This window comes from Poecilia mexicana, unplaced genomic scaffold, assembly GCF_051168715.1.
Source record: "Poecilia mexicana isolate PSO_F unplaced genomic scaffold, ASM5116871v1 scaffold_2, whole genome shotgun sequence".
NCBI lineage: Eukaryota > Metazoa > Chordata > Actinopteri > Cyprinodontiformes > Poeciliidae > Poecilia > Poecilia mexicana.
The window spans coordinates 39,294,935-39,321,824 of NW_028263371.1; the positions used below are offsets into that span (position 1 = coordinate 39,294,935).

Here is a 26,890-nt window from a genome sequence, read left to right on the forward strand (position 1 = left end):
CTGTGGTCATTGAACTAGGTTTTGTCACATTTGTTGACCTTTTAATTTTATGGATAATACACTGAATCTAGATGTATACAGGTTTGTCCTTTTTGTATACAAACCTGTATACAAAAAGGACAGGTTTGTGTGTTGTGCCACTTGGAGTGATGAGCTACAGTCCATGAGATTCTGCCCAAGATTTTGAGTGAATTACTTTATAATCTTCTCAAGGCTGCAAATATGTCTGTTGCTCCTCGGTCTTTTCTCACTATGCCTTTCCTTCCACTTAACCTTCTATTAATATCTTGCTTATAGAACTCTGTGAACAGTTAGTATTTCAGTAATGATCATTTGTGGCTTTGATGTCAGTCACTGTGGGGTAGCTGTGAAGTCAGTGGTCTCCCCCGTGATTCTGCAGCTCTTTCTGCTTCACTGCATTAAGAGTGTTGTTCTGCAATCCACCAGCAGAGGGCAGAGCAGCCTCCTTTTCACCAGAAATCTTCATAGGATTCAAACTCAGTCACTATCACATGACTTTTATTGTAAACAACTCAACCAATTTCCCTGGTTATCAGTCAAATAAGTCTAAAATCTCATGAATTAATAACTCTCCATTAATTAGAATTAAGAATTAATTAAGAATTAATAATTCTCCATTTTTTTTTCTTTTTTAACAATTGCACTTTTAAAAAGGACATTTCTTTCATATACACCAAGTAAACAGAAAATCTAAACTAAGTTTTCCAAAAATTAGAAGGAAAAAAATATTGCAGTGAATAGAATACAGTGTCCACTTATTATTAAAGAAAAAAATGTGGTGAAGATAAGCTCTGACACCCTGATTCGGAGGATTAGAACTGATGACTTGGGAAGGTGGAAATGGAGGGCAATGTTTGACCTTACATTACATTACATTCATTTGAGCTTCTGTTCAGAGCAAAGCAGATACGGACCCTGCTGCCTCCTCTAATGTGTGGGTCCACAGCTTTCTCTGCACAGACACAAGGCTCCTCTTCTCTGATCTCTTTGAGGCTTGCACTTCTGCTCACACTTTGTCAGAGAGGCCTGATCAACTAATGAAAAGCTGACAATAACTTTTCATTAGGTGTCATGTCCTATTATAGGCATAAGCATCAACTGCTGTCTCACTTCCCTTCATAAGCAAGAGGCTCCAAGAGTTGTTTTTTCTCTCAAACTACAAATTTCAGAAACTCAAATATGTCATTGGTTTAATCAAAGATTAATCCTCGTTTTGAGCTCACTTTAAAAGTTATTGGTAGCAAATTTGAAAATGTTTGGAAAGGTGGGTGGGTTAGTTTATGTGTTAGCAATATCAAGGTTAGGGTTGATGACTGGCGAGGGTGGTCTCAACAGGAAAAGGGCCCTCAAATCATGTATAATCATATTCCACTGAGGGCCCCAAATAATCTTGGGGCAGCTCTGTATAGCTGAAACATAGCTTGCTCTTTAAAGCCATTTGTAGTACTTAATCAGAAGATGAATGATTATGGATTATTCTAAATAAAGGAAGAAAAGGGGTTCAACTTTAATGACCCTCTAATGCGTCTCTTATAGCAAAGTCCCATGGTAAATGCAGGCGGCTTTATGCAAACAAAGGCTACAAAAACAATTTAGAAAGTCTGAAATAGATCATTACTGTGTCAAATTAGTATAATTGTTCTAATGGCTAAACATTTTGTATGAAGTGGCAGGAAAGCAGAGTCTTGACCTTGGTAAGGCTACAGTTTTATACCAAAGTCACACCTGTGCCCTTATTTAAAAGTTATTTTTGATGCCAATTACAAAATGACTGACAAAATGAAAAAAACAAAACAAAAATAGCTCATTTTGGTTCTTCTCTCTACAGGATGTAAAAGTCATTTTGACAGATTAAATACCAAACCACAGCTTACTGTGCAGAATAAAGAACAACTAACATCTGTTTGTTTGGGATTTGTGTTTTACATCCTTTGACTCTTTTGTCTGTGTTTGCATCCACAAATAATTATTTTTACACACAAATTAGTTCATTCAGTATATTTTAATATACAGACAGGATTACATACGAATACATATAATTAATAGTTGACATAGTATTGTACACATGTAAACCAAGCCAAATGTGTCTCAAAAATACACAAGTTCAGTGCGTTCACTGGGTTGCCCCCAGTAAATCTCCCAAAATATTACATATCCTATCAGTTGATAAATAATTATCTTATTTTACATAATTACATCCAACATCCAAAGTCGTTAGTAGTCAAAGTATCCTCCATCCGGCTTGCACAGCCATTCTTTCCAGCTCCTCGCTTCATCGCATCTGTAGTAATTATTAAAGTTCCCCATGATACCTACTCACAGAGAGCAGTGGGCAGCAGAAGTGGTGAATGGGAGTCTGTGTTTGGGACCAGGTACATCCCCTGTTCCATCAGTCGGCGCTGCTTATTGAGGCGGCTTTAAACCAAGAGGCTTCCCTCTCTTACCGGAAACCTTTGATCTCACTTTGCTCACTTCTTCTTCTTACTATTTTACCATTTCTCAGTTTCACTGCCCTCGCTTTTTCACAAAGTCCCAAGATGTGCATTTCAGTGTGCGACCGTGTTGCATCTACAGGAATTTTATGCAGACACATCTGCAAATCAGTTGTATATTGAGTTCACACGTTGAACGTAGCTAGCATAAGGCTCCACTTCCTCCACATCTTCTGTCTGCTTCAAAAGGAAACAGTATATACATATGAAAAGCTGAGCAAAGTACAGAAAAAACACATTAACTGTAACACTGATTAGTGGAGATAGAGTACTTACCGGAGGTGATTTGGGTGAGTCTGTCTGTTGACACTGTCTGAAAAAAGAAATCACATCATGAGAAAAAAAATAAGAAGAATGTTGACTTAATTCAAATTAAGTAAAACTTCTTACCTCAATAATATTACTTTCTTTAGTGCATAGATAGAAAAACCTGCCACAAGAATGAAGATTATCCCAAAAACAGGGATGAAGTAAAAAATTGAAATACCTGTAGTGAGAGATCAAACATGAGTTAATAATGCCAGAAGAAATTCTCAATAACATTTTGGCCCCTACACCCTGTGCCACATATCAGTAACAAGACAGTTCAAAGTGCTTTACATCATGAAAATACATCATATAGCCAACAATTGTGAAAACCAGTAACAGACACTGCATTTTGTCAATGTGTATAGCAACAATCCAGGATTCGTTTTCTATGCAATGTACTATGATCTTCAGCTAAGACAGGCTGCCACGGATTGATTGGACATGTCATGAACATCACAGGTTAAAATCAACATGTACCATACACATAAAAGGCTGCTTTCAAAAGTGCAACTCAAATGTTGCAACAAAGGCCTGATTATATGCAACTGATCAGAGAGACCAGCAAAACAACAGTAAATTCTATTTCACCTCGTGGTATTTTCATAGATTTTGTTTTGAGCACGGAAGTTTCATCACAAGATGGTCAAGTGAAAAGTAAAGGAAACAGAAAAAGTGACATAGCTCTAAGACATTAACAGACTGTTCTACACTATTCATTTAAATACAGTCTATGCCATTCAAGACGGTAGTGCATCATGAACGACTCGCATTAAAGTGACGACTTGAAGAAAATGAGCTTCACTTCTGTTTGGACCCATGTATCGCGTGTTCTACCCGGTTGCATTGCATGACATTAAAAGTGCGACAGCAGATTTAGCAAAAGTTAGATACCACTAAAATAAAGAAACAAAAAACATGAATAAATAACACATTTTATCAAAAATAATTTCTATCAAATCTTAACCTATTTTGTTCCCTTATTAAGCCTACCTTCTGGTAGGAAATCTGGTACCAAAGTCTTCTCCCGCTCCCACAACTGGTGCCGGACAATGCAGGTCAAGTTTTCTCGATCAATGTCTTCAGGGACCTCCAGCTGACTCTCTACTGTTACAACTCCATCAGGATTATTCTGCTGTGTCACCGAGTGATTTCCTGTGACACTCCAGCTGATGTTGGCAGCAGGAATCCCTCTTTCGGCTCTGCACACAGCCACCATCTTGTTGCCCCTTCGCTCTAACCAGGCAGATACAACAGGAGGCACTGAACCAAGAAAGACAAGAACAGATTAATATTGTACCTCTACAACATATTGCTTCAGTTCATTACAAAAATACAAATGTATTACTCTTTACTACTTCAGAATATATTAAAAAGTTAATAATTAAATATTTATGTTGTATCATTGACAGTAATACTGCGAATGAAAATACTATATAGCATATTTGTGCCATTCAGGTGCTACAATGTGAACTTGTACTGTGTTCTGTCCTGATATATGCTTGCTACAGAGTGATATGGTAAAATATATAAATAGAAAGAAACTGTATTTGCACACTTTACCCATGAGACTTATGTGATAAAAATATTAGCATATATGTTTAATCAAAACATACTTTTAAGGAGTTAATTAAGTTCTTACCTGTGACACCCACTGTGATGTTATAATTTTCATTTCCTCCTGTGTAAGCGGATTCACACTTATAAACTCCAACATCATTGACTGAAAAGTTTGGGATGTGTAGGAATGACTGATCAGTTGAGTTTTGTATCGATTTTCCATCATTGCAGGAGTTGGAGCTTTGACCCTCATGGTTAAAGGAGATCTTACAGGTTTTGTGTTTCAGTTCAATGTTCCAGATAACAAACACTGCCTTAGTCAAAGTCTTACTGCTGCAGATGAGTCTAGCATCGCTCCCAAGATTGAAGGCTTCCTTTCTGTTAACTGCAAAAAAATAACCCAGATTAGTTTTTGTGTGCAGCAACTAAAATGTTTTATTTTTTTATTTTTTTTAAACTAAATGTTTAGTTTTGTTTTCTATTCCTTTAGAAAACAGATTTACTTTTACAGAGAAATGCTAGATTTCTCCGAAAAAACGGTTATTATCTTAGCAGAACATTAATACTGCATAAAGTTGAAAAAAAAAAGATCAAAACACATGTTGTTTTCACGTTTGTCAGTTGTTCTTTTCTTAAAATGTTTTACAGAATGCAGACGAGCAAAGAAAATCATAAAAAAATAAATTTACCATAAACTTTCAGAGGTGAAGTAGTTGTGTTCACAATGATATTTGAGTTAGTAGTTCCTGAGAGAGATGAAGACAGATGTTAGGGGAACGATTGGTGACACAGAGGGATTTTAGGTCAGTATTAATGATTAGTTCTGAAATGTTCAGGCAGAAAATGAACAGAAAAAAATGCTGGTTAATTCATTTGATCATATTTCCGGCTTGTAAAAACACAGCACAAATGTTAGAAGTGGTGAGAGAAAAAGTTGTCTAGGAAATGCAACTCCTTAAGAGAACCAGAATCAAATTAACCAACAAGACTGTAAAAACAGACATGAGTTATTATTTTAATCAGTTGTGGTTACGATTGGAATCTGCACTTTAGAAAGTCTGTGGCATTACTACAAACCAAAGAAAATGTAATGGAAAAGTCAGAGCTCACTACATACACATCTGCTGCGTAGACATAAAGGCTCTGATGTTTGTTTACGTCTGACAGCTAAACAGTGGAGTACATGGTGGGGTGGTAAAACCACAACGTAGAGACCCTCTCAATGGAGAGAAGCTGCATCACTGTCACCCTGATCTGAGGACTCAGTTTCCACTGCAGAAGCAACAGGCAGCACGCCGCTTGCTCATTCAGAAAACACAGGCAAACATTTTCCTACTTCTGTTATGGAACCATTTGTTTTTTTCTCTTGTCAGATTTTTGTCCCATCACCATGCATGTTTACTTTCCAGGGGCTTTCTGTCTACACTGTGACTCATTTACAATAAATCTCAGCATTATTCTCCCAAAAAAGAAACAAGTTAGTACATCAGCAGTAGAACAGTCTTGTGACAACATATTTAGGAGCAAAGAAATTAGTCATAAAGTCAGTTTACAAACAAGCGCCCTGTGGACTAAACTCTATTTTTGTGTTAATTAAAGCACGCAGAATATGGTGTAAAAAGATAATCACAACTAAATAAGATGATTTAAAATCAAACCTTGTGCCATGCCCCTTGATCCGGTCAAGAAGAAGATCAAGATATAAATCCACATCATGTCTGATCTCCGATTTCTTTTTTCAGCAAACATCGTCGCAGTAAAAGTGCCAATTCTTCAAACCATTGCATCAAGCCAAGCTAGCTCTCACGCTATCTCACTTTCCTTCGACCTTTGCTCTGAGGTTTGACTGAAGACGCTCCACTACTTCATCCACACAAACCAAGAATCCTTCACATGCCTCAAGAAAATGAGACGTGTATATATATATAAGATGTGTGACTAAGCTAATCCCTCCCCTCTTCTTTTTCTTCCCCCTCTCCAAAACTGCTTTCCACTCAACCATCTGCCTTTTTTCTCCCACACAGAGTGACGTCTGAGAAGTTAAGACACCAGTTTCCTTTCTTGTTAGTCACATGATTGTGTTTTTTCAAAGGAGTTTGTGAAACATATGGAGGAAGGCAAAAGCAAGTTAAAGCTATTATTTTATTTTATTTTGTAATAAGGTTCCAAAAACATTTACATGCTTTTTTAAATTTTCACATATTTTTTTTAATTTGTTAAAGTAAGAAAGTTCTTGATAAGAACTAAATATAAAATAGATTAACAGAGTGCATTAGATAATCATTTGCAAAAATAAATACATCTGAGTGGCGAAAAAATGAGAATGTTGAAGATTGTCAGATAAATCTGAATCATACCCGAGACAGGATGTTCTTGTTGAGTTAGACAGTAATCTGACGTAAAAGGAACACATTATATTTATTAAAGAAAGGTAAATCATTTAAAAGTCAAACATAGATTTATGTCTAAGGGTTTAATGACAGATGATTCAGAGGTTTGAAATTAATTTAGACCAGTGCAACTGGTTTAATATTTAGAGACTTGAAGATTGTCTAACCCTCAAGAATGGTGGGGGGGAAGTTATCTTAAAAAAAAAAAAAAAACACGTCACAGAAGAGCTGAAAGGATTCACCTTATCAACTTATGTAAGCGAGAACTAAGAACTGGCGTTTTCTCTATAAGAAGAAAGTCAATTCACTCAAAATACAATATAGCAGCTGGACCTTGATGATTTTTATGGATGTGAATGTCAATTTATTGATAGAAATAATAAACAAAAATGAACTAAAACCTTCAGTTTCACAATTTTAACTATGCCCCAGTTTTAAAATAGTGGTGGTTCTGTCACGCTTTGGCCTTGATTGGCCTACACTCAGAACGGATGATTCAATTTCACTCGCAAATTGTGTGTAATCATGTCTCCTACTTGTGAACTTAATCTCAACAGAAACAAATGATTTTTTTTTTTCTGGCCAAGAACAGTTTCCAGTTTTCTTAGAAGTCTGAATTTTTGACCTTTGAATGTTTTCCTAAGTACTATGACTAGAAATTAGAATAAACTGTATTCAGATTACCTGACAAGGATAAGGCAGAAAATGAATGGAATCTTAGAACTTTATCTGACTTAGATTAAACTTAAAAGAAGCTGGGTTCAAATACATGTGGTTGTAAAAGGAGAGATTCTATATAGTGCCTTTATAGTCGTACTAATCACTCAAAATGCTTTATAATGGAGCTACAGTCAATCAATCGCACTTACACATTTTGGGGTAAGTGCTTTGCCAGGTACAACGCTATTTAACAGCAGAAAGCCAGAATCAAATCAACAGCTATTAGATTGAAAGAGTCTACCCAATTAGTCACAATCACCTCATGATGTGAATGTGTTAGAAGCGGATGTTTTAAGTTGCTGTGAATGAATAAGACAAACATTTTTCAGTGTTTGATGGATCAGAGCTGATTGGCCGATTCCAAAATGGTGCCGCTCGAGTTATTGCCTTTTTGCAAATGATTGATTGATAGTCCTGACCTTATTCCAAGACAAAGCTTGTGGAAAGACCCGAGGGAGGAAACCCACAAACAACCCAAATTTCAGTCCGATCTGCATGTGGGGGGAAGGGCTGAAAGCTCTTCTAAGATCCACAGTGACAAAGAAGGAAGCAGAAACTTAGCTCAGATAAGGTCATAATAGGACACACAAAATACTGAAAGCAAATGCTTTCTTTTCCATGTCGCAAACATTATGGATTAGACCATTTTCCTCAATAAACAAATTACCGAATGTCAAACGTATTCATCAGAAATGTGTTATGTTTGGGTTAATATGGACTTAATCCCATTCTATATTGCTGCAGATGGATATTGTCTTATTGGATAGATGAGGAAAAAATTATGTCAATCGATATAAGCAATACGAAACCGAGAGTCAGATGCTTATGAACTGTGGTTGAGTTTGATCATATTGGGTTAAAACATCATAACTTCCCATATCTTCTTATGTAGGTTGAATTTTGATAACTCCTATAAGGGCAAAAAAAAGATGTTTTCAACACATTTTACCAGTCTTACCAAACATAATTTTATTAATGTAACTTTATGTTTTTTAATTGACAAGGCCCCAGCACATCCACTTTTTAAATTATAGTGTTCATCCAACTAATGTGTTATATCCAGCGATTCAAAAACTTTATGATTCATTTGATAAAATAATGAAGTACTCAAGAAACAAAAAAAATATTTTACTCAGCAATCAGAAAGTATTTCAGCAGAGAAATCGTTTTTGCTGAGTCGATGCAATGCTGAGCTGGTTGTGGTCTCATATCTGCTGGTGTCAGAACATTTTGCTGTTTAGGAGTCACACTCAGCTGCAAGCATGCAATGTTAATGTGGGTGCAGACGCAGATCACAGATTAATAACTGTCAAAAACAGACGCGGTAGTCATTTTGTGTGTGAGCGGTTAGGGTCTGCAAGCAGCATGCGGACTTTGTGGTTCATGAGTGCATTCGGCAATGTAATGTTATGGTATTAGCTGTCCTATTTAAGACGGAAATGGAACATGAGTTAGGCTTTCCCTTTTCGTCTCCATTTGAAGGCGCTTATTTTCAAAAGCTGAAAGCCAGCATGGAAATTAGATGCACTTTTTTTTTTGCAAAAGTGGATTGCTGTGCTAAAAAATGGACTGCTGTGAATCACTTAAGCAAACCTATTAGAGCTTTACGCTTTACAGCCTTAACAGCAATGTGGTGAAGTGGCATTTGTGGAAATTTTGGCTATGAGGATCCACGAGAAGTCGCTCTTTATAGAAGGTCTAATATTAGACTGTTTATTTTACACATGAGCATTTCAAATTCAGCTGACTGTGAGTTATCATGCTTCACAAAAAGGGAACTAGCTCCTCCACAGAATTGCAAAACCAAGCGAGTCACATCGCTTTAGTCAGCTGTGCTATCCAAACATCCAAACATAAAAACGGAAGAAAACCATCTAAAAAGCTGATATATAAACTCTAAAAACATGACAAATAAATGTTCTCTTTGCTCACATTGTATGTGCCTAAATATGTGCTCCGTGGACCATTTCCCTTTGATAAGAGCAACTTCCTGTTGAAGCACAAATCAAGCGTTTTTATATACCCAAAATAACTGCCTGCTCTTAAGAGCGAGGATATCAAAAAGCTACACCAAATGAAACAGTGTGTACACTTTTTACAGTCTCTGCTTGCCAGTAAATTACTCAAACGTTAGTTGCAGTTGTTTGCTGAATGTCAAAATAATAAGAGACATAAGAGAATTTTTTTTTTTACTTTTCAAATTAAAAAGTTTGTACATATTTTGTAAATATGACTTGGGTGAAATGCTTGGTCATATCCTTCCAAGAACTTCTGCTGTAGTTTCGGCCCATTCCTTCAGAGAGAACTGATGAAAGTGTGTCACGTTTGTATAGATTGCCTTTCACAACCGTTTTCTACTCTGCCCTCGAGTTTTCTATATGACAGAGAACGAGCTTTTTGATTGCCACTCCAAAACTACTTCTTACTTTTATGGTGCATTCACATCAGCCCTGTTAGTCCACTTTAAGTTCGTTTGTATAGAAAACCCGGTTTGTTTGGGTAGATGTGAATCGAACTCTAATACTAAAAAAGCCAACCCTGATCCGCCTAAAAACCTCGGTCTCGGTTCGGTTCACATGAACTCTGACGAGGTTTGAAGTGTGAATCGGAGACCGCTCCAAAAGCAGAAAATTAACTAGATTGCAGGGCATTCTGGTCAACATACTATTCTCTCCTCTCTGTGTAGCGTAGGTGTTGCATAGGTTGCCATGGCAGCGTGTCTGCGTGTCGACTGAGGCCGGTAAAGCGAGGAAAAGCAGAATAGAAATGGTTTAAAGATATTTTACACCTGTTCATCGGTTTATTTTGCCTTTGCTGTGGTGCACTACAGCCGCTATAATTTTTAAATCTTAAATAAATGTCGCGTTTGTTTGTAGAACGTGGCAACATTCGTAACAATCATCAAATAGGACGAAACATTTCATATAGGAGCCATGTTTTTGTTTTTTTGTTTTTTTTTTACATTTTAACAAACTAATTTTAACAGCGGAAATTATGAAATATTAAATTACTGAGCAATATAAAATTTGACTAGTTCTCACTTGCATCTTAACATTTAAAAAAACACATATTTTACATATCAAACCGTCTGCAATTTTCTCAGGTTTATCTTAAGCCATATTTTGTAAAAATCGGATACGAAATAAGGGCTCTACAACCATTTGTGTGGCAGTTTCCTGCTCATCCCTCATTGGAACACGTTTGTGGAAATAACTCCCTGCGTAGTAATGGCGCCTCCAGCAGCGTCGCTAGCTTTAGCGGCTAACAGGCGATGTCCAAACCAGTAATGCATATCAATGGAGAAATCCTACAACCGCTAAAATCTGATACCGCTCCATTTGTGTTTACATTTTGTGAAGAAGGAAGCTGCGCTGGTCTTCTTCAGAGGATTTGTGTCGATTCCTTCAGTAGTATGTGGTGCAGCGCCACCACAGGTGAGGGCGGGAACAGGTTTTTCCATTAGTTTAGTTTCACACAGTGCAATGTGAATGCGAACCGCAGCTGAAAATGTAACAAATGTTGTAACTCTAGTCCCCAGTCTGGTAGAACTGAGTCTACCAGATTATCAGGTGTGTAAACACCCAAGTTATGCCAATTTGTAATGGACAAGATGGTAGAGTCATTTTCCCTTTAAAAGCTTGGTCGTTTTGTTATAAAGCTCTAAAGGGGCAGTAAGTTCTAAAATTAACTTTTTGTTTTAGCTTTACATCATTTTATAATGTTATAAAAACATACCTTGAGTGCTGTTTTGATTCTTTAATGCATGTTTGAGAAGTGCTTTAATCTCCTGTGACAGGCATTCAGGGTGCCAATGAAAGCTTGCTCTCATAAAGTGTACAAAGCATTTTTCCCACAAGGCTCCTCCTTGGAGCTGCAGTCTCCAGCTGAGCTTCCGCCTCACAGAGCACCCCTCCCCACATCTGCCGAACTCAGCTCCCCCAGACTAGTGGCAGCAGGAATTAGCAAACACCTGCTGGAACTCTGCATTTACTAAGCTCATCCTACAAACCATTTCTCAGTAAAACTGATTATTTTATAACAACTGTTTTGTGAATTGCATCACTCTATTCTCCAGCAACCCCCACCGCAACATGATGCTGCCATCGCCATACACCATAGTTGGAAAGATGTTCTCAGACTTCCAAGTTAACCCCATCTTTAGTGATATGACATCACTAAACCAGCAAATAAGACTGGTTTCACTGTGAATAATGCAGTGTCTTACGAGCTTCAGTCTGCATCTCCACAAGATCTTTAGCTTTAGTTCTTGGGGTTGAGTCACACATTTTACACCAAAACACTAATCTCTCAGAGACACAAAACTCTTCCCCTTGATGAAATGCCTGCCTTGACATTCCTTTAGTGTTTATACGCACTTGTTTGAATAAGTAAAAGTTCCACCTCATGAAAGTTGTATGCAAGGATTTATCAGGCTTGTGAAGGTAAACAATTATTATTTTTCAATTATATTTCAATTCAACAATTATCTTGACTATTATCATTCGACTTCCCCGTGTTGTTCTGCTAAAGAGTGAGTTTGTGTTTAAGGTTTTGTTAAAGTATTATCTGTAGTATTTACAGTAGGTGTAGTAGGACGACATATCACTGTGAACTCATTAACATACCACCTACACAACTGCAACAAAACCCTGAAGTTAATTTATTCTTGATGAAGGTGGACCAGATTAATGAGTTTCAGCTTATCTTGATGAGCTGACTGTACCAACTTAGTTTCACATGAAAACATGGATGTTATTCTCCTAGACAAAAAAGAAAACAAACACTAAAGCTTCTCGTAAAATTATAGACAGTTAATATGTCTGAGTACAACCGTCAGTCCCACTGATATTAACACTTTCAGTTTAAGTTGAATCTCTAAAATCAGCTAAAACATGCAATTAAGTCTGATTATATGTAAGCTTATAGTACTACGATGACCTATTTTATTTCCAACCATCTCACTGTGATGTGACTTCTTACTATAGGTAAGGAAAAAATTACTAATAACTTCACATAACATTTGCTTCAAAAAAAACCAGAACTATTGCTTTAAAATTAATTGGTTTTGCTATCTCAAATCTTATATTTAATTTTTAATCAGAAGCTTACAAACCCATGACATCATATTGTGGGCTTTTTCTAGCTGTTTAAAGGCAAGATACTCTTAGTGTAAGTAAACATTAGAACAGAAAATTTTAAATTCTCTAAATAATTCCTTCATTAATTATTCTTGTATAAAATGTTTAAAAGGTTAAACAATTTGGTAATACCTGAGTCTGAAACACGCCAGGTTTAGTCTTATTTGTTGCTAGAAAGTAAGGAGAAAGGTTTAATTTAGTTTTTGATAGTCTATGTAGGTGCCTGATATAACCTTTAGCTCATTCCATGGAAACATGTTACTAAATGTTAAATAGGTTTTTAAAAGACTCATTTTAGGAATTGATATCAACAGTGAGTGTAAAGGATAAATCAACAGTCGTAATTCAGATCAACATGACAATCTTTAGGTTTACTATTTATTATTAAATGTAAGATTACTTCAAAAAGTAACATATTTTCCTAGTCGTAAATATACATACCTTATAAAAACTGCAGTAAAAGAAAATACATATCTGGTTACTATGGTGCATCGGTATATTTAAGTCATTTCTAGACAAGCATAATCAAACAACATTCTGAGCAACTCAGGAAAAGCTACAGAGATAATTTACGTTCATTGATTATCTCTCAAAATGGTTCTGCCTCACTAAACAACACAATGATAAAATTCAGCTAAGTTTAATGGTATAATGGCGATTCACAGTACGTCATCTCAAGGCACTTTGCAAAAGAGAAAAACTGCAACTCGGTCCAATCACACAGACAGACTCCAAGTCAATTATTCCTAGCAGATACTTATTATTAAACAGTGAAGTCAAGTTCACGTTATTATTCAAATCTGTTCAAAGATTTTCAATCTCAGGAAACTCAGCGGCATGCTTCACGTCATTGACTTCGCAGGAAGTCAAGGACTTGCTTGTATGTCAATCAGTCTCTCGTCATTATTAGATAGTATCGGTTTTAATCAAACATTTTTAACTTCCTTTGGCAGATAACCAAAGGAACAACTAGAGATTTGGGTGGAGTTGTTAAGTACTTTCTCTAAGCGTCTTTGTAACAGTGTTACAGCTTAGAACTTGTTAGTTTATGTTTCTGCTTCTTAAAAAAAATAGTTTTTTGTTTTTTTTAGCTACTGAAAACAATCTATAAAGATGAAAACTTTGTCTCTGGGGTTTTCTGCTGAATAAATAACTGCCTAAGGCTTTGGCTGCAAGTAGTATTGACAGGTGCATTACAAGGAAATATTACATCCTCCATTATAATTATTTTAAATGAAGAGTTTAACAGTTCAAAACTGACCACATCTGATGAATACTTGCATTGAGTAAAAGTTTAGTTACCTGACAGTAGAACAAAATGTGAAATAGAACAGAGGGTTCTGGTGAATACTGTTGGTACCATTACAGGTTTCTTCTGTGTTTGGTTTAATATCATTGAATTTGTCACTGTATTTCGAAAAAAAGATAACCTGAGTAAATTCAAAAGCAGCTGTCAATTGATGATCTCATTTGTTAGATTAACGAATTGACCAGTAGAGTCAATAAATTAATTTACCTGAACCTGGAGAACTTCTTGAAAAAGTCTAAGAGTTCTCAATAAGCAGTATACCATCCCATGACCAAAATTCAACACATAAGCAAATCCATTGACATTCATCAGTGTCCTAAGAAGAGGCGGTCCTAGTCTGTTTGGAGCCCTGGGTGGACAACCTCAAACCTCTGCCCCCTGTTTCCAAGGCTTCAGTAATGCAGAAAACATCGGTCAGAGCCATTATCCACAAGTGCAGAAAACATTTATCTATGTTAAACCTTCCCAGGAGTGACAGTCCAACCAATGCTGCTATTAAAAACAATTATTCTTCGATTGCTATTCTAATTTGTTGACCTACAAATGTTTGTTTGTGGCATATAATGTAAATTAAATCCATAACTCGAGAATTTTTCTCTTTCTAATTACTCCCTCCTTTCAGAAATCTGATCTTCGAGAGTTGTTGCCATGACAAGACTGACTTGGCCTGACTTGGCTGTTTGGTATTAAAATTAATTTTCCCGCTTGCAAGTCTACTGAAGTAGCTCAGAGAGGTACCTACTGTATTTAAGATATTGACTCTTCATACACCCTTAACACAATCAACGGTTCAAGTGACAAAATATGACAGCGGGGTGATTTTATAGTCTACAGATGACAAAGCCTGGGTGTGAAACATATGCCAGCAGCCAACAAATCAAACTGTTGACAGTTAGTCAAAATGTCACCGTTAGAAGTTTCCATAGAAACACCAGCAGACTGTATTTACTAGCTGCCTTTTACTTAAATGAGACAAAACACAACCTAAGTAAACCTCTGTCACTCACTTTTCACAACAGACTTCTACTTTTATCGGTGCGAGTACCAAAGACCGGAGGAGACAGAAACTGTTGTGGCTCCACAGATGAGACATCTGAGGGTTTCTGGCTTTTAAAACTTTCCAGCCCATAACTTTACGGTAACTACCGTGGGCAATTCAGATACTGTACAGGTTATCTTCATACAGGTTTACCATGAGGTTAAAAGGAGTATACTGTTGTGGGGGACTCAATTTGTTTTTCAAACAATATCCTGTCCACCCAACCATTTTCTGTCGAAAGTGAAACAGAAGTGTTAGGCACATTTCTTTACAAGATGAGGTGGGAGGCAAATAGATGCAGGCAGTTTGATTACAAGCAAAACCCAAAACTGAATATTCTGCTGGACAGTAACAGCAAAAAGGAGCAGAAATCTAAAAGACACAGATAGCCCTATAACTAAAACCAGACTGCAACATTTGTACAAACAGGAAACATTAAACACTAATAAGTGATGCTGTTATTGATGGACATATTCATAATGTTTATAAATTAAGGTGTGGAAGATGGCTGCTGACATCCAGCTGTCTGGTTAGACAGATTTTCTTGGTCTTACTTCTGAAGGTTTAAACTCATTGGTGTTACTGACTATATTTGTCACTGAAATGAAGAGGCTGTGGATGAACACACAGAAAGACACCCTTACTTTAACTAAATTAAACTTATGCATTTTTCCTTTAAAAGTTAGTAAATTGTTCAGGATGATTTTTTTTCCCTGACTCTTTACCACCCATTTAATTTCTGTTTCCAGTGATGAATAATTTCCTGTCAGTGTTCATAATATTATAAAGCTTTGGAAAAGATGGGAGAAAAAACTGATGATTTCAAGAAATTGCTGTAGTGTTGTACTTTGATTGGACCTTTAAAAAGCATTCCCAGATTGTGTTTGTTCATGATGCTTTGTAATATGAGTCAGTGGTTGTCCTGGATGGTTTTAGTTAAAAATTACTCAAATTACTCTTACTTATGTTCCTTCATTATGCTTATATAGATAGCAGTTCTCTTTATGAACAGATTTCCAAACATAAATGAAAAAAATCAATGTGGTTCAGAACACTTCATTTTTATTAATTTATTTTTTTAAACTTGAGCTAGAAAGTCATTAGATTGGTAATGACTTTCAAACTCATTGCAAGATACAATTTAGGTTTCATTAGGTTAAGAAAGTGCAGGCCTAACTACAGGAATACCGACACCTCTGTGAAAATCCTGCTCCAAATAATAAAAACATTTTGTAGAAATCATAAGTCTCTCGAGCTGCTTCTTCCTCTGTGTCAGTCATCTTTGCCTTCTTACATCATCTTTATTATTCCTATTTTACAAAAAAACAGATCATCCAGCAAACCCCCTACATTCAGCTTTAGGAAGTGTTTCTAAATCAGCTGATTCCAATAATAACGCAGTCATGTGACAAATTGTTTCAGATAAAACAAATAAAATGCAGCACATTTATCTACAAACCATAGGATAATAATTTGTTGCCAGCAAAAACTGTGTAAAACTTAAAGCTATAGTCTATTCAAGACCGGATGAACTCAAATAAAAAAAATAAATAAATAAAATAAACCCTGCAGCTATACTGCCCCCTTCTGGTAATTTTCATTTAACACATCCCTTTGGTTAACTGATTAAACATATTTTTTCCCTTGACATTTGTCATTTCTGCACAATAAAGTTGAGTGAAAAAAGCTTAGAATCATTTGTTTTAAAACAATAAGCTAGAATTATTGACCATATCATTGAATAATGAAGTTGCCAGTGATAAATTAGCTTAAAAATAATTGGAAAAAAAGATTCTGAAAATCTCTATGATCTAATGCTTTAATATAACACAAAAGCTAAAAATTAACTTTCAGTAGAAGGACTAAGCAAAAAAATAGAAAAAAATCTCATACATTTTTGGTTGACAGATCTTCCTTGCTGGAACAGGAAGAGAAACAATTTCTTGGATTACTTACTTCCTCTTGCTATTTTGTTTCAAGGATAAAAAATTATAAACTACATACAGAGTAACATTTACAAAACTGATGAGAGTTAGTCACAGTTAGAGTGACACATTTTAGTCATTGGTTTATATACCAATTGAACAAAATATGTTGCACAAGAATGTAAACAGATGAAAATATCATCATAGATATTGAGACAATAAAGATTTTATTAACATGCATCTGAACTGCAATGGCTGTAATTGACACAAAGAAGAGCAGGGGGATAAAACAGCTTTGTCCTTCATCAAATAAATCACTTTTAAAATTAATGTAGAAACCAGGTGAAGAAGAGGCTGAGCCTATACTTAAAGCCAAAGCTTGATGGGCATGTGTGATGCGACGAGGCTGTTATGAATGAGAACCTGTGGTACTGATGAAGTCCAAAAACTCCAGTTTGGCCAATTCTGTCACCATGAACATTCATTGCTCTCCACTCATTGCATTTTCTGTTCCACAGATCCTCTTCATATCCAGCATCATCCAACATGAATCAAAAATAATGCAGTGATCCCTGTTGGCTCCTTCTGACCAACAACACCTGACCCCAGTTATTTACAAACACACCTTCTGGAACAAAAATGGCTGCCATGACATGGTTCCTGGTGATGAATTGGTTTATGAATCACTGTTGACATCTCCTGCCAAAATGTTATAAGAAAATGTCAACAAAGTATTTCATTGCATGCGAGTACAGTACAGTATTTAAGTAGACCACTCACCATTTTCTTAGAGCAAAAATCAATAATCCTAAAATGATTACGATGAAAACCACAGCAATACGCATCCCCATCATTAAAGAGTTGGCTGTTGACAAAGAATGAAAGTTTTGTAACAATATTTTCATACCCATCACCTCTTACAACTTACAAAGAATAAATATCACTATAATAAATAATAATTGTCTATTGATCACTTAACACTTGTATCAAAAGAAAACTTTACACTGTATTGTCATTCAGTGCATCAAAACAAACCTGACCTTCTCTGAATTTTGGCGTTTCAGTCCTCTCCCGCTCCCACAACTGGTGCCGGACAATGCAGGTCAAGTTTGCGTGATCAGTGTCTTCAGGGACCTCCAGCTGACTCTCTACTGTTATAAATCCATCAGGATTATTCTGCTGCGTCACAGATTGATTTCCTGTGACACTCCAGCTGATGTAGGCAGCAGGAATCCCTCTTTCAGCTCTGCACACAGCCACCATCTTGTTGCCCCTTCGCTCTAACCAGGCAGATACAATAGGAGGCACTGAACCAAGAAACAAGAACAAATTAATATTGTACCTCTACAACATATAGCAATACTGTATGTGAAAATGCTATCTGGCACTTTTGAGACATTGAGATGCCAGCAAAAACTGCATATGGTGAGATAGTAATGACATTGATATAGTGATAATATTAGTATCCAAAACACACTTTTAAGGAGTTAATTAAGTTCTTACCTGTGACACCCACTGTGATGTTATAATTTTCATTTCCTCCTTTGTAAGCTGTGTCACACTTATAAACTCCAACATCATTGACTGAAAAGTTTGGGATGTGTAGGAATGACTGATCAGTTGAGTTTTGTAACGATTTTCCATCATTGCAGGAGTTGGAGCTTTGACCCTCATGGTTAAAGGAGATCTTACAGGTTTTGTGTTTCAGTTCAATGTTCCAGATAACAAACACTGCCTTAGTCAAAGTCTTACTGCTGCAGATGAGTCTAGCATCGCTCCCAAGATTGAAGGCTTCCTTTCTGTTAACTGCAAAAAATAACTCAGATTAGTTTTTGTGATTGCAACAACTAAATGTTCTCCTTTTTTTTACTATTGCTATAGAAAACAAAACTTTTACAGAAAATGCTACAAAATGCTAGATTTCTCTGAAAAAAGATTCTTAACAGATCATAAATACTGTATTTGAAAATAAATTGAAAAAAGGATCAAAACACATGTTTTTACATATGTCTGTTGTTTTTTTTTCTAAAATGTTTTACCAAATGCAGATGAGCAGAGAAAATCATAAAAATATCAATTTACCATAAACTTTCAGAGGTGAAGTAGTTGTGTTCACAATGACATTTGAGTTAGTAGTTCCTGAGAGAGACAGAGATGCATGTTATTGAAATAAAATAAATTGAATTCATATTTCTTGAATTTCTTTCACTTTGTGTGACTTTGCAGTCAAGAATGTCAATACAAAATAATTTTGAATAACTGTGGTATGAAAGAATAGTGAGACAAGATTAAAAACAATTTTAAAACATAAATTTAAAATGTAGATAGGGTATTAGTATGGATTCAGAACGTTTTACTCTGATACCTCAAAATAAAATCCAGTGCTAGCAATTGATATCAGAATGGACATTGATATTAAATAGAGCCCACTTTCATGTAATTTAATCTTAGTTTAAACCCAGCTGTTCTGTAATGGTCTCATAGGTTTGTTATAGAACACTTTTTAACAAATAGCACCATGAAGATGAAGGAATAAATCAGACTCAGGTTAAAACAAACAAACAAAAAAACATTTCACCCAAGTTTCAAAAATCTCACTGAGAATTGTTCAGAACTGTTCATCTGAACTGCAGCACAACTGCAAATTACCATAGGAAGGTTGTCTGCCAAATCCGACAGAGTTGGCAAGGAGAACACTGAATAGAGAAACAGCCAAGAATCATGCCGTAACTCTGGATGAGATGCAAAGATCCACAACTCAGGTTGGAGAATTTTTCAGCCAGACAACTATTTGTTCTGCACTCCATAAATCTGGCATTACAAACGAATGTCAAGAAGAAAACCATTGTCAGAAGAAAGTCCTAAGAAGTTCAGCTCATGCAGTTTCTTTAAAATTGCATAAGAATATGATAAAAACAATTTTCGTAGTTGCCCACTCCCTGCTTTCCCCATTTTATTCTACCTCCACTGATGCTATCTTTGCTACATTCTTTTAATGTGACATGTCTCTAAGCATGTTTTCGACTCTCTGCGTTGGTAGAAAATATATGGGATGTAGACTACAAGTACAATTTGCAATGCACTGAATTTTCCCAAGAAACTAAATAATCGGATAAGTAAAAAATTTTGAGATTTCAAACCTTGAGTTAGAAACCATTCCTCAGACAAAAAAAATATCACAGCATAAATCCACAATTTGTGCATCTTCTTCGATTGTCATTAAGTTCCTTTGTGGGACTGTTGCGATAGTGGTTCCCACACGTCAAGTGCAGCCTTTAAACTACCGCCTACACTTCCTGTGTTGTCACGTCACTCATCGTATACCTACACAGGATGAATCTCATGTCTGAAAACAGTAGTTTCATTTCCAGCTTATTGCATTATCTTATTTTTCAGCAGTGTGACAACTGACAATAAAATAAGACAAGCAAGCTACCTCTCTTTAAATCTCATCTTCCACCTGAGACCCTTGAAGACATCATCGACTTTCTGTCTGAAGGTGACAAGCAAAAAGTCCCTTGCAGTGAAAGTTTATTTGGCTCATTATGAGATGTCACGTTCTTACCTGCATCCCCATTAAAAGTTCCAGTGTAAAAAGACACTGCTTAACAACTGTTTGCTGTCAAAGTGAATGGGCGATTTGCAGTTTCCATAAGTGTAATTATTACTCGCTGTAATAAACCTTTAGCGATCACAGAGTTAACTGATAAAAGGAGCAGTGTGGTTATTATCTGAGCTTTTTTTCCAGACTTTGTGGTGAGTACATGTTGCAATGAGACATCTGTGCATTGCACCAGAGAAGAGAAAGTACAGTAAATTGACTCAGATTTCCTGTTCACTACTCTGTATTTTTTTCTACATAATGTGTGTTGATGAATAGCCTGCTTCTGCTTAGTATCAAGTGCAACTTCTCAAATTTATATGAACAACAAAAAATGAACCACAACGGTTATGTCTCATTTTTTCTGACAAAACAAGAAATGAATGACCAAAATGCAAAGTGCTATGTTTGGGGGAAAACCCAACACAGTACATCACCACAAGTAATTCTTAGCAGCTTTCAAGACAGGTGGCAAATACTTACGTGATTATGTTAAAAACCCTACAAAGTTGTTGTGAAAAGTCAATTTCTCTGTAATCCAAGTCAGCAAATCTGTCTGGGTTTTCTTACTTGGTATGATAAAGAGGAACTTTGCAAACAAAACAAAAATCCCAAGAATCAAGATCAAAGTTTAAAAGACTTTAATAAAGAAAATCGTGCAGTAGAGCGCTCAAAAAAACAAATCCTTCTGCTCAGTAGAGCCACAGATGTGTTTTACAGATGTAGACAAAAATCAAACAGCTCAGAATGCTTTCAGTTGGCAAGTGAAGAAATAAAAAAGGTAAAAAGTTCTGCAAAAAAATTATTTCCTCACCAGCCTCTATCACATAACTGATTAGTGTCAGCTGACCCCTGACCTTGTAGATTTTGGTTTATGAGTGTTTGAAAAATGTTCTAAAACTATGTATTTTTCAGAGTGTTGGTCATATTGCTAACAGAGTCCTTGTTTCAGCTGATGCAGGTGAATTCTACGAACCTGGACTCTGATTTGCAACATACCTTCACTTTAATGGACCTTACCACAGGGTCCGCGTTTCATTGGCTAATGCCCATTTGACGTCACTGCGCAGCTACCACGTGCTTGACCGTCTCACAAACAAAAGCTAAAGTAGTATACACATGCTAATGTAGATTGTGGACTAGCAGACCACAATCTACACAATCAAAGTTTTTTGTGACAGAACTCAAATAAGAATGGTTCTCCACTGTCAGTGGGGGAATCTGTACAGGCGATGTCAGGTATCCTGTGGAAATAAAATTCACAGATTTCCCAAATCTGAAACGGAATGCCTAGCTTGGATCAAAGCTTGTGCACGACCGCATTTGCAGCTCAACCGTCTAAGATCAATAAAAACAAAGGAGTGTGTGCTGGTGTAAGTATTATTACTTTGCTTTCTTTGTGTTTAGTGAATGGGGATATTTTGAGCGGCCCTGCGACACACTGGCGACCTGTCCAGGGTGTACCCCACCTCTCGCCCGGAACGTTAGCTAGATAGGCACCAGCACCTATATAAAATGTAAATATATTAAATATTGTAAGGTCTTAAGGAAGCCTATAATGTGTTAACAATGACCCCCAAGTCTGAAAAAAAGTCAATAATAAACACATTCATTATGAAAACCTTTTAGCTAAGTACAGCATAATGGCAGTACCGATACAACTTCTACACCCTGAAGCCTGTCTGTTACAGTCTTGCGTTAGCTGAACAGATCAATATGCAATGTGTACCGTATCTGACATACATTAAAGATTTTATTTTACCTGAAAAGGCTTTTTACGAAACTGTAATCGTGTTAGCCACGCTAGCACCGAGTACCGTGTATCACGGCACACTCAAACATTTGCCAACAACAGAAATCACTGATTCCAAAAGTAACCCTCAAAACCATGAATGCCCGACTTACCCAGCCTTGCAAGAACAATAGGCATCAGTGATCTTGTCCACAGCCATATTTATGCTGAGGGTGTGAGGATCTGCTGTTTTCCTCATCTGTCGGTAGCTTTTAGTTGTGACGCGCACAATGTTGGAGGCATCGCGTGGTTCAAACATCTTGATGTCGTCCAAAAAAAGATGACATGAACTTGTTTGTTCCCCTGTACATTGTCGTGGCTGATTTTTTTTTTTTTTTTTGAAAATCCGGCAGAAATGCTACACTAATCGACTCAGAAATACTTTGTAGAAAGTCAGTTGAAACGAAAGACGCCATGTTTACACATAGAAACTAAGCTCCGCGAGGCTTTGTTTGTGAGACGTGGAGCCACGTGGGACTGTCGAGGGGCGTTTCTGGGCGGGGCTTGGTAAGGTCCATGTAGTTCGATATTATATTTTCATTCTCACTTTATGAATCTCACTATGCAATCATTGCTCTGTTCTTTGGTGGGACAATTTTTTTATGCGTGGGAAATTAAGCAGAAGATACACATAGAAGGAGAACAAAAAGTACTTTCCAAAAAACATGTAGTGCTTGGGGTCAGGGAAGGTATTGAGGAATTAAAAGGTGCCAAACTCATGAAATAAGAAACGGTACACAAACTCCATTCTCTCCGGCTCACAGACAACCAGGAAGACATTTAATGCACATCTGCGGATTCACACATTACATTTTCATCATCTCAATTTCATCGTCTCAGAATCCAAAATGTCTTGTCTCTTACTTCTGACATCAAGTTTTTATACAGTTCCAGCTCTACTGTTGTGTATTGGGAATCTTTGACCAATGGCATTACTGGACCTCGCATGCGTAGCACTTCTGGCTCCGTCTGTGTGTTGGAAGTTCAGAGAATTAGGGGTTGACCTCCTGGAAATTAAATGTGCTCCATCAGAAGAACTATTAGTCAAGTTGTTGGTTTCTTATCTGTCCAAACAAATATTCTTCCCCAGTCCTGGCCGACTTCCTCGCACGCAAGCAGGAAAAGACGTTTGCCAGAAGTTTCTTGCACAACTTAACCTTTCCCTCTTTGGTGATTGCTTATTCCATATTCCTCCATTCTGAGTTCCTTTCTGACTTCTAGGTCAGATTGACCCAGTACATTTGACACAGTACATTTCTTTTCAGTCAAAACATATCTTAATGTGAATCAACCAACAACATGCCTTTTAGTATAATTATATTCTTCTACAAAGGCTGACTTGCCATCTGATGATTGTTCCAAGATTTTTAATAAAAACCCTAATGATTAGCATCATCAGTCTTTCTCCCATTTTGGTTGTTGTCCAGGTCCAGCTGACAAAAAAAAAGTAAGTAAGAAACACAAAGACAAAAATGAAAAATGAAAATATTATTCCAAAGGTCCTGGCTGAAGTTGGACAACATAAATTTCTGCTTGTTTTGTAAGGTAATTCATTCCCTCAAAATAACTTTCATGGCTTGTTAAAGCAGAAAACAGCCTACCGCTGGTATTTTGGGTTGTGAAGTGTTATGAGGAGAACAGCGGCTGGTAGAGAAAGAAAGAGACCATAAATGAGAGCATGTTTTATTTTAGATACTGGGTAAGGAAAGATAATTTAATAAATCGCTCACCATTTCTTTAGTGCTAAAAGAAAGACGCCTGCTAAAGTTAAGATGATCACCAAAGTGACACGCATCCACAATAGAGTCGAATTTTCTGTAGGAGACACAAAGAATAATTAACACTGACTATGTTAATGACAATGAAAGTTCTAACTAAGAAATACAGAAATGTAAGTAAACAGTTCACTTCAGTCTGCAATACTCTGACCTTCTCTGAGTTCCGGTACCAGAATTTTTTCCTGATCCCAGAAACGGTGCTGGACAATGCAGGTCAGTTCTTCTGGGCAGACGTCTTCCAGGAGCTCCAGATGACTCTCTACTGTTACAAATCCATCTGGGTCCAGCTGAGTTTTCACTGCAGGCTCTGAGTTGCCTCCATAACTCCAGCTTATGTTGGCAACTGGTGTTCCTCTTTCAGCTCTGCACAGCGCCACCATTTTGTTCCCCTTCCGCTCCAACCAGGCAGATAAAACAGGAGGAGCTGAACCATGGAAGACAAAACCATAATTAAGTAAAACCTTACGCATCGATTTAAGAAAACTTTCAAGGTGACTAAGCCAAATTTTTGGACTGTTCTTTCTGAGGTCAGTAAATCATGCAAGCATTATTTTATTGCAGAAGGTAAAAAGTCAACATTGTGTATCTACATGTTTTTGTCTGTGTTAACGTTCTTCAAGGTTTTTATCTTGAAAACTGATTTAACTAAAAAGGTAATTAACCCTTTCATGCATAGTGGTCACTACAGTGGACAGCTATCTACAAGCCATTTTCTTGTGCTTCTTGTGGATTTTTATGTTATAAATGCACACAGACCACTGAAGTGGACACTAATGCATCATAAAATAAACTATCAACTACTGGCCATCAGCTGCAAATGCAATAAATTATTTTTGTTAAATCCAATATGGCCGACAGACAAAAAAGCATGCCAACCGACCCGGTCCCTCCTTCTACTGTAGACGACTCTTGCAGGTAAAAAGAATATTGTGACATCAGATACCCCCTAAAGAACAATAGTACTGATGTATTTTTTTCAAATAACAACTTTGTATTTGGAGAAAATTTCAATTGATCACCCAATTTTTAAAAAAATTTTCCTACTTTTTTATGCCTTAAGAAAATAAAAAAAAATTGAAAAAATCCTGACACAAAGGATCATAATTCATGCATGAAAGGGTTAAAAGTCACTTCTCACCCTAAATGACCTACCTGTCACAGCCACTTTGATGTTGTAGTTTTCATTTCCTCCATTGTAAACCGACTCACACTTGTAGAGTCCAACATCGTCAGCTGAAAGGTTTGGGACGTGCAGATACAACTGACCGGTGGAAGTCTTTTGGATAGATTTTCCATCTTTGCAAGAGTCAATACCTGAGTTGTCATTTACAAAGGAGATCTTACAGTTTTTGTTTTTCAAGTGAATCTCCCAGATTATAAATACGATGTCAGCCCTTGTCTTGTTAGTGCAGGTCAGGTTAATGTTGGTCCCAAGATTGAAAGCAACATCTCTGTTGACTGAGGGGAAAAAAATTGGTGATTAAATGGTTAATTGCTTAATATTGCAATTTAAATTAATTTATTAAACATAAGTTACTCATGCATAAACAAACACACAAACCATTGTGCTGGGAGAAAGCAAAATAGCATAAAGAGAAGCCATGCATGCTCTGGCAAGAGCCATCAAGCTATCCACAGGAAGAATCCCATCATTGCTGGATAAAAGACATAAGTTTGTCTTTACCAGCATTTCTGGGTCTCATGTCTGAATGTTGTGTTCATATAAAAATCACAATTCCCCGTTTTTCGCTGACACATTTTCCATTGTTAATAGATTTTTTTAAGCTTATCTTCTTGCAGTCACCTCACAACCTCAAAATTCAACGTTATATATATGTGTGTGTGTGTGTGGTGTCTGACCATGTCTATTTCTTTAAGACCACAGTGTGAACCTCTATGGGCTATTTCCAGCATGACTTCTTGAACTTTGTCATGAGTTTATGGTTCTCCACTGGCCTCCACAGTCACAAGATCTCAGTACGACAAGATTCTTGACACAACAGCTCCATGTCTATTTAAATAAAAATGTATTAATTGATAACATTCCTAATGTTGAATAAAAGTGCAATGCATTCTCTCAACCCAGAAATGTAATGTGGAATATAAGATACAAAGAACACTGTGTGGACTGTGTCGTTGAATTTTTAAAAGAAATATAATAGCAGACTTTTTTTTAATTTTTATTATTTTTTATTTTACAAAATTATGAAATAATGAAGTTCTATAACTATGTCAGAATTAAATACTTCGAGCTTCACCGGAGCGCAAATTCTGATTTCCTGAAATGTACCCGTTCAAGAACATGAAACATTACAGTCACAAGTTTAAGGTGTCAACAATCCAAACCTGCATCTTGAGTCCATGCTTCAAACATGGAGATGACCACAGTATAAATCCATGTCCTGTACACCCTCTTTGTTCGCATTTTTGTGTATCTTTGTCTTAGGTATGGCTGCCAAACCTCAAAACTTTAAAGGTAGTCTCTAAATGGCCACATAACACCGAGCTGCTTGCATTTCCTGAGCGTTGAAGCCACCGGGTGCACTCCCACACAGGATGACGTGTCACGGCTGAAGACGTGACCTTCCATTTTCCAGAAATATGCAAGAACACATTAGTCTAGCCAGTGTTGTAAAGTTTATTTCTTAAATTAATAATATAAAAGATTTTTTTAAATAATTATTTTACATCAAAATTTGAAAACCTTTGTAAGAAGTTTTTGAGTCAGTAAGGCCCAGTGTATTAATCATTTATAGAAAAGGTTGAAAAAAATCTATAAATGTAGATGAGGAAAAAGTGAGTTAGTGTTTGCAACCCCA

General features: G+C 36.6%; 3 protein-coding genes across 5 annotated transcripts; all 3 read right to left on the reverse strand.

The window, feature by feature from the left end:
* Positions 1 to 2,004: 2,004 nt before the first annotated feature.
* Positions 2,005 to 6,386, reverse strand: LOC106927579 (cell surface glycoprotein CD200 receptor 1-like). 3 transcript variants are annotated; one of them, XM_015003238.2, is made up of 7 exons: positions 6,038 to 6,386; positions 5,069 to 5,125; positions 4,462 to 4,764; positions 3,813 to 4,082; positions 2,904 to 3,000; positions 2,790 to 2,826; positions 2,005 to 2,690 (listed from the first exon to the last, which is right to left on the reverse strand). In XM_015003238.2, the coding sequence occupies exons 1-7, from the start codon at positions 6,126 to 6,128 to the stop codon at positions 2,622 to 2,624; spliced, it is 924 nt and encodes a 307-aa protein (XP_014858724.2). In that variant the 5' UTR covers positions 6,129 to 6,386; the 3' UTR covers positions 2,005 to 2,621. The 3 variants fall into 3 exon arrangements, with proteins under 3 accessions (XP_014858724.2, XP_014858722.2, XP_014858725.2); XM_015003236.2 differs by having other exon boundaries at positions 2,005 to 2,693; XM_015003239.2 differs by lacking the exon at positions 5,069 to 5,125 and having other exon boundaries at positions 2,005 to 2,693.
* A 9,631-nt stretch (positions 6,387 to 16,017) lies between these two features.
* LOC106927580 (cell surface glycoprotein CD200 receptor 1-like) lies at positions 16,018 to 20,150 on the reverse strand. Its single transcript, XM_088016221.1, has 6 exons — positions 20,041 to 20,150; positions 18,983 to 19,039; positions 18,404 to 18,706; positions 17,941 to 18,207; positions 17,681 to 17,765; positions 16,018 to 17,599 (listed from the first exon to the last, which is right to left on the reverse strand). Exons 1-6 carry the CDS (start codon positions 20,102 to 20,104, stop codon positions 17,584 to 17,586), a joined length of 792 nt encoding a protein of 263 aa, XP_087872347.1. The 5' UTR covers positions 20,105 to 20,150; the 3' UTR covers positions 16,018 to 17,583.
* A 2,886-nt stretch (positions 20,151 to 23,036) lies between these two features.
* LOC148160867 (cell surface glycoprotein CD200 receptor 1-B-like) lies at positions 23,037 to 26,622 on the reverse strand. The gene is made up of 6 exons (XM_088016226.1): positions 26,418 to 26,622; positions 25,224 to 25,529; positions 24,223 to 24,495; positions 24,024 to 24,108; positions 23,895 to 23,937; positions 23,037 to 23,726 (listed from the first exon to the last, which is right to left on the reverse strand). Exons 1-6 carry the CDS (start codon positions 26,494 to 26,496, stop codon positions 23,673 to 23,675), a joined length of 840 nt encoding a protein of 279 aa, XP_087872352.1. The 5' UTR covers positions 26,497 to 26,622; the 3' UTR covers positions 23,037 to 23,672.
* Positions 26,623 to 26,890: the final 268 nt, after the last annotated feature.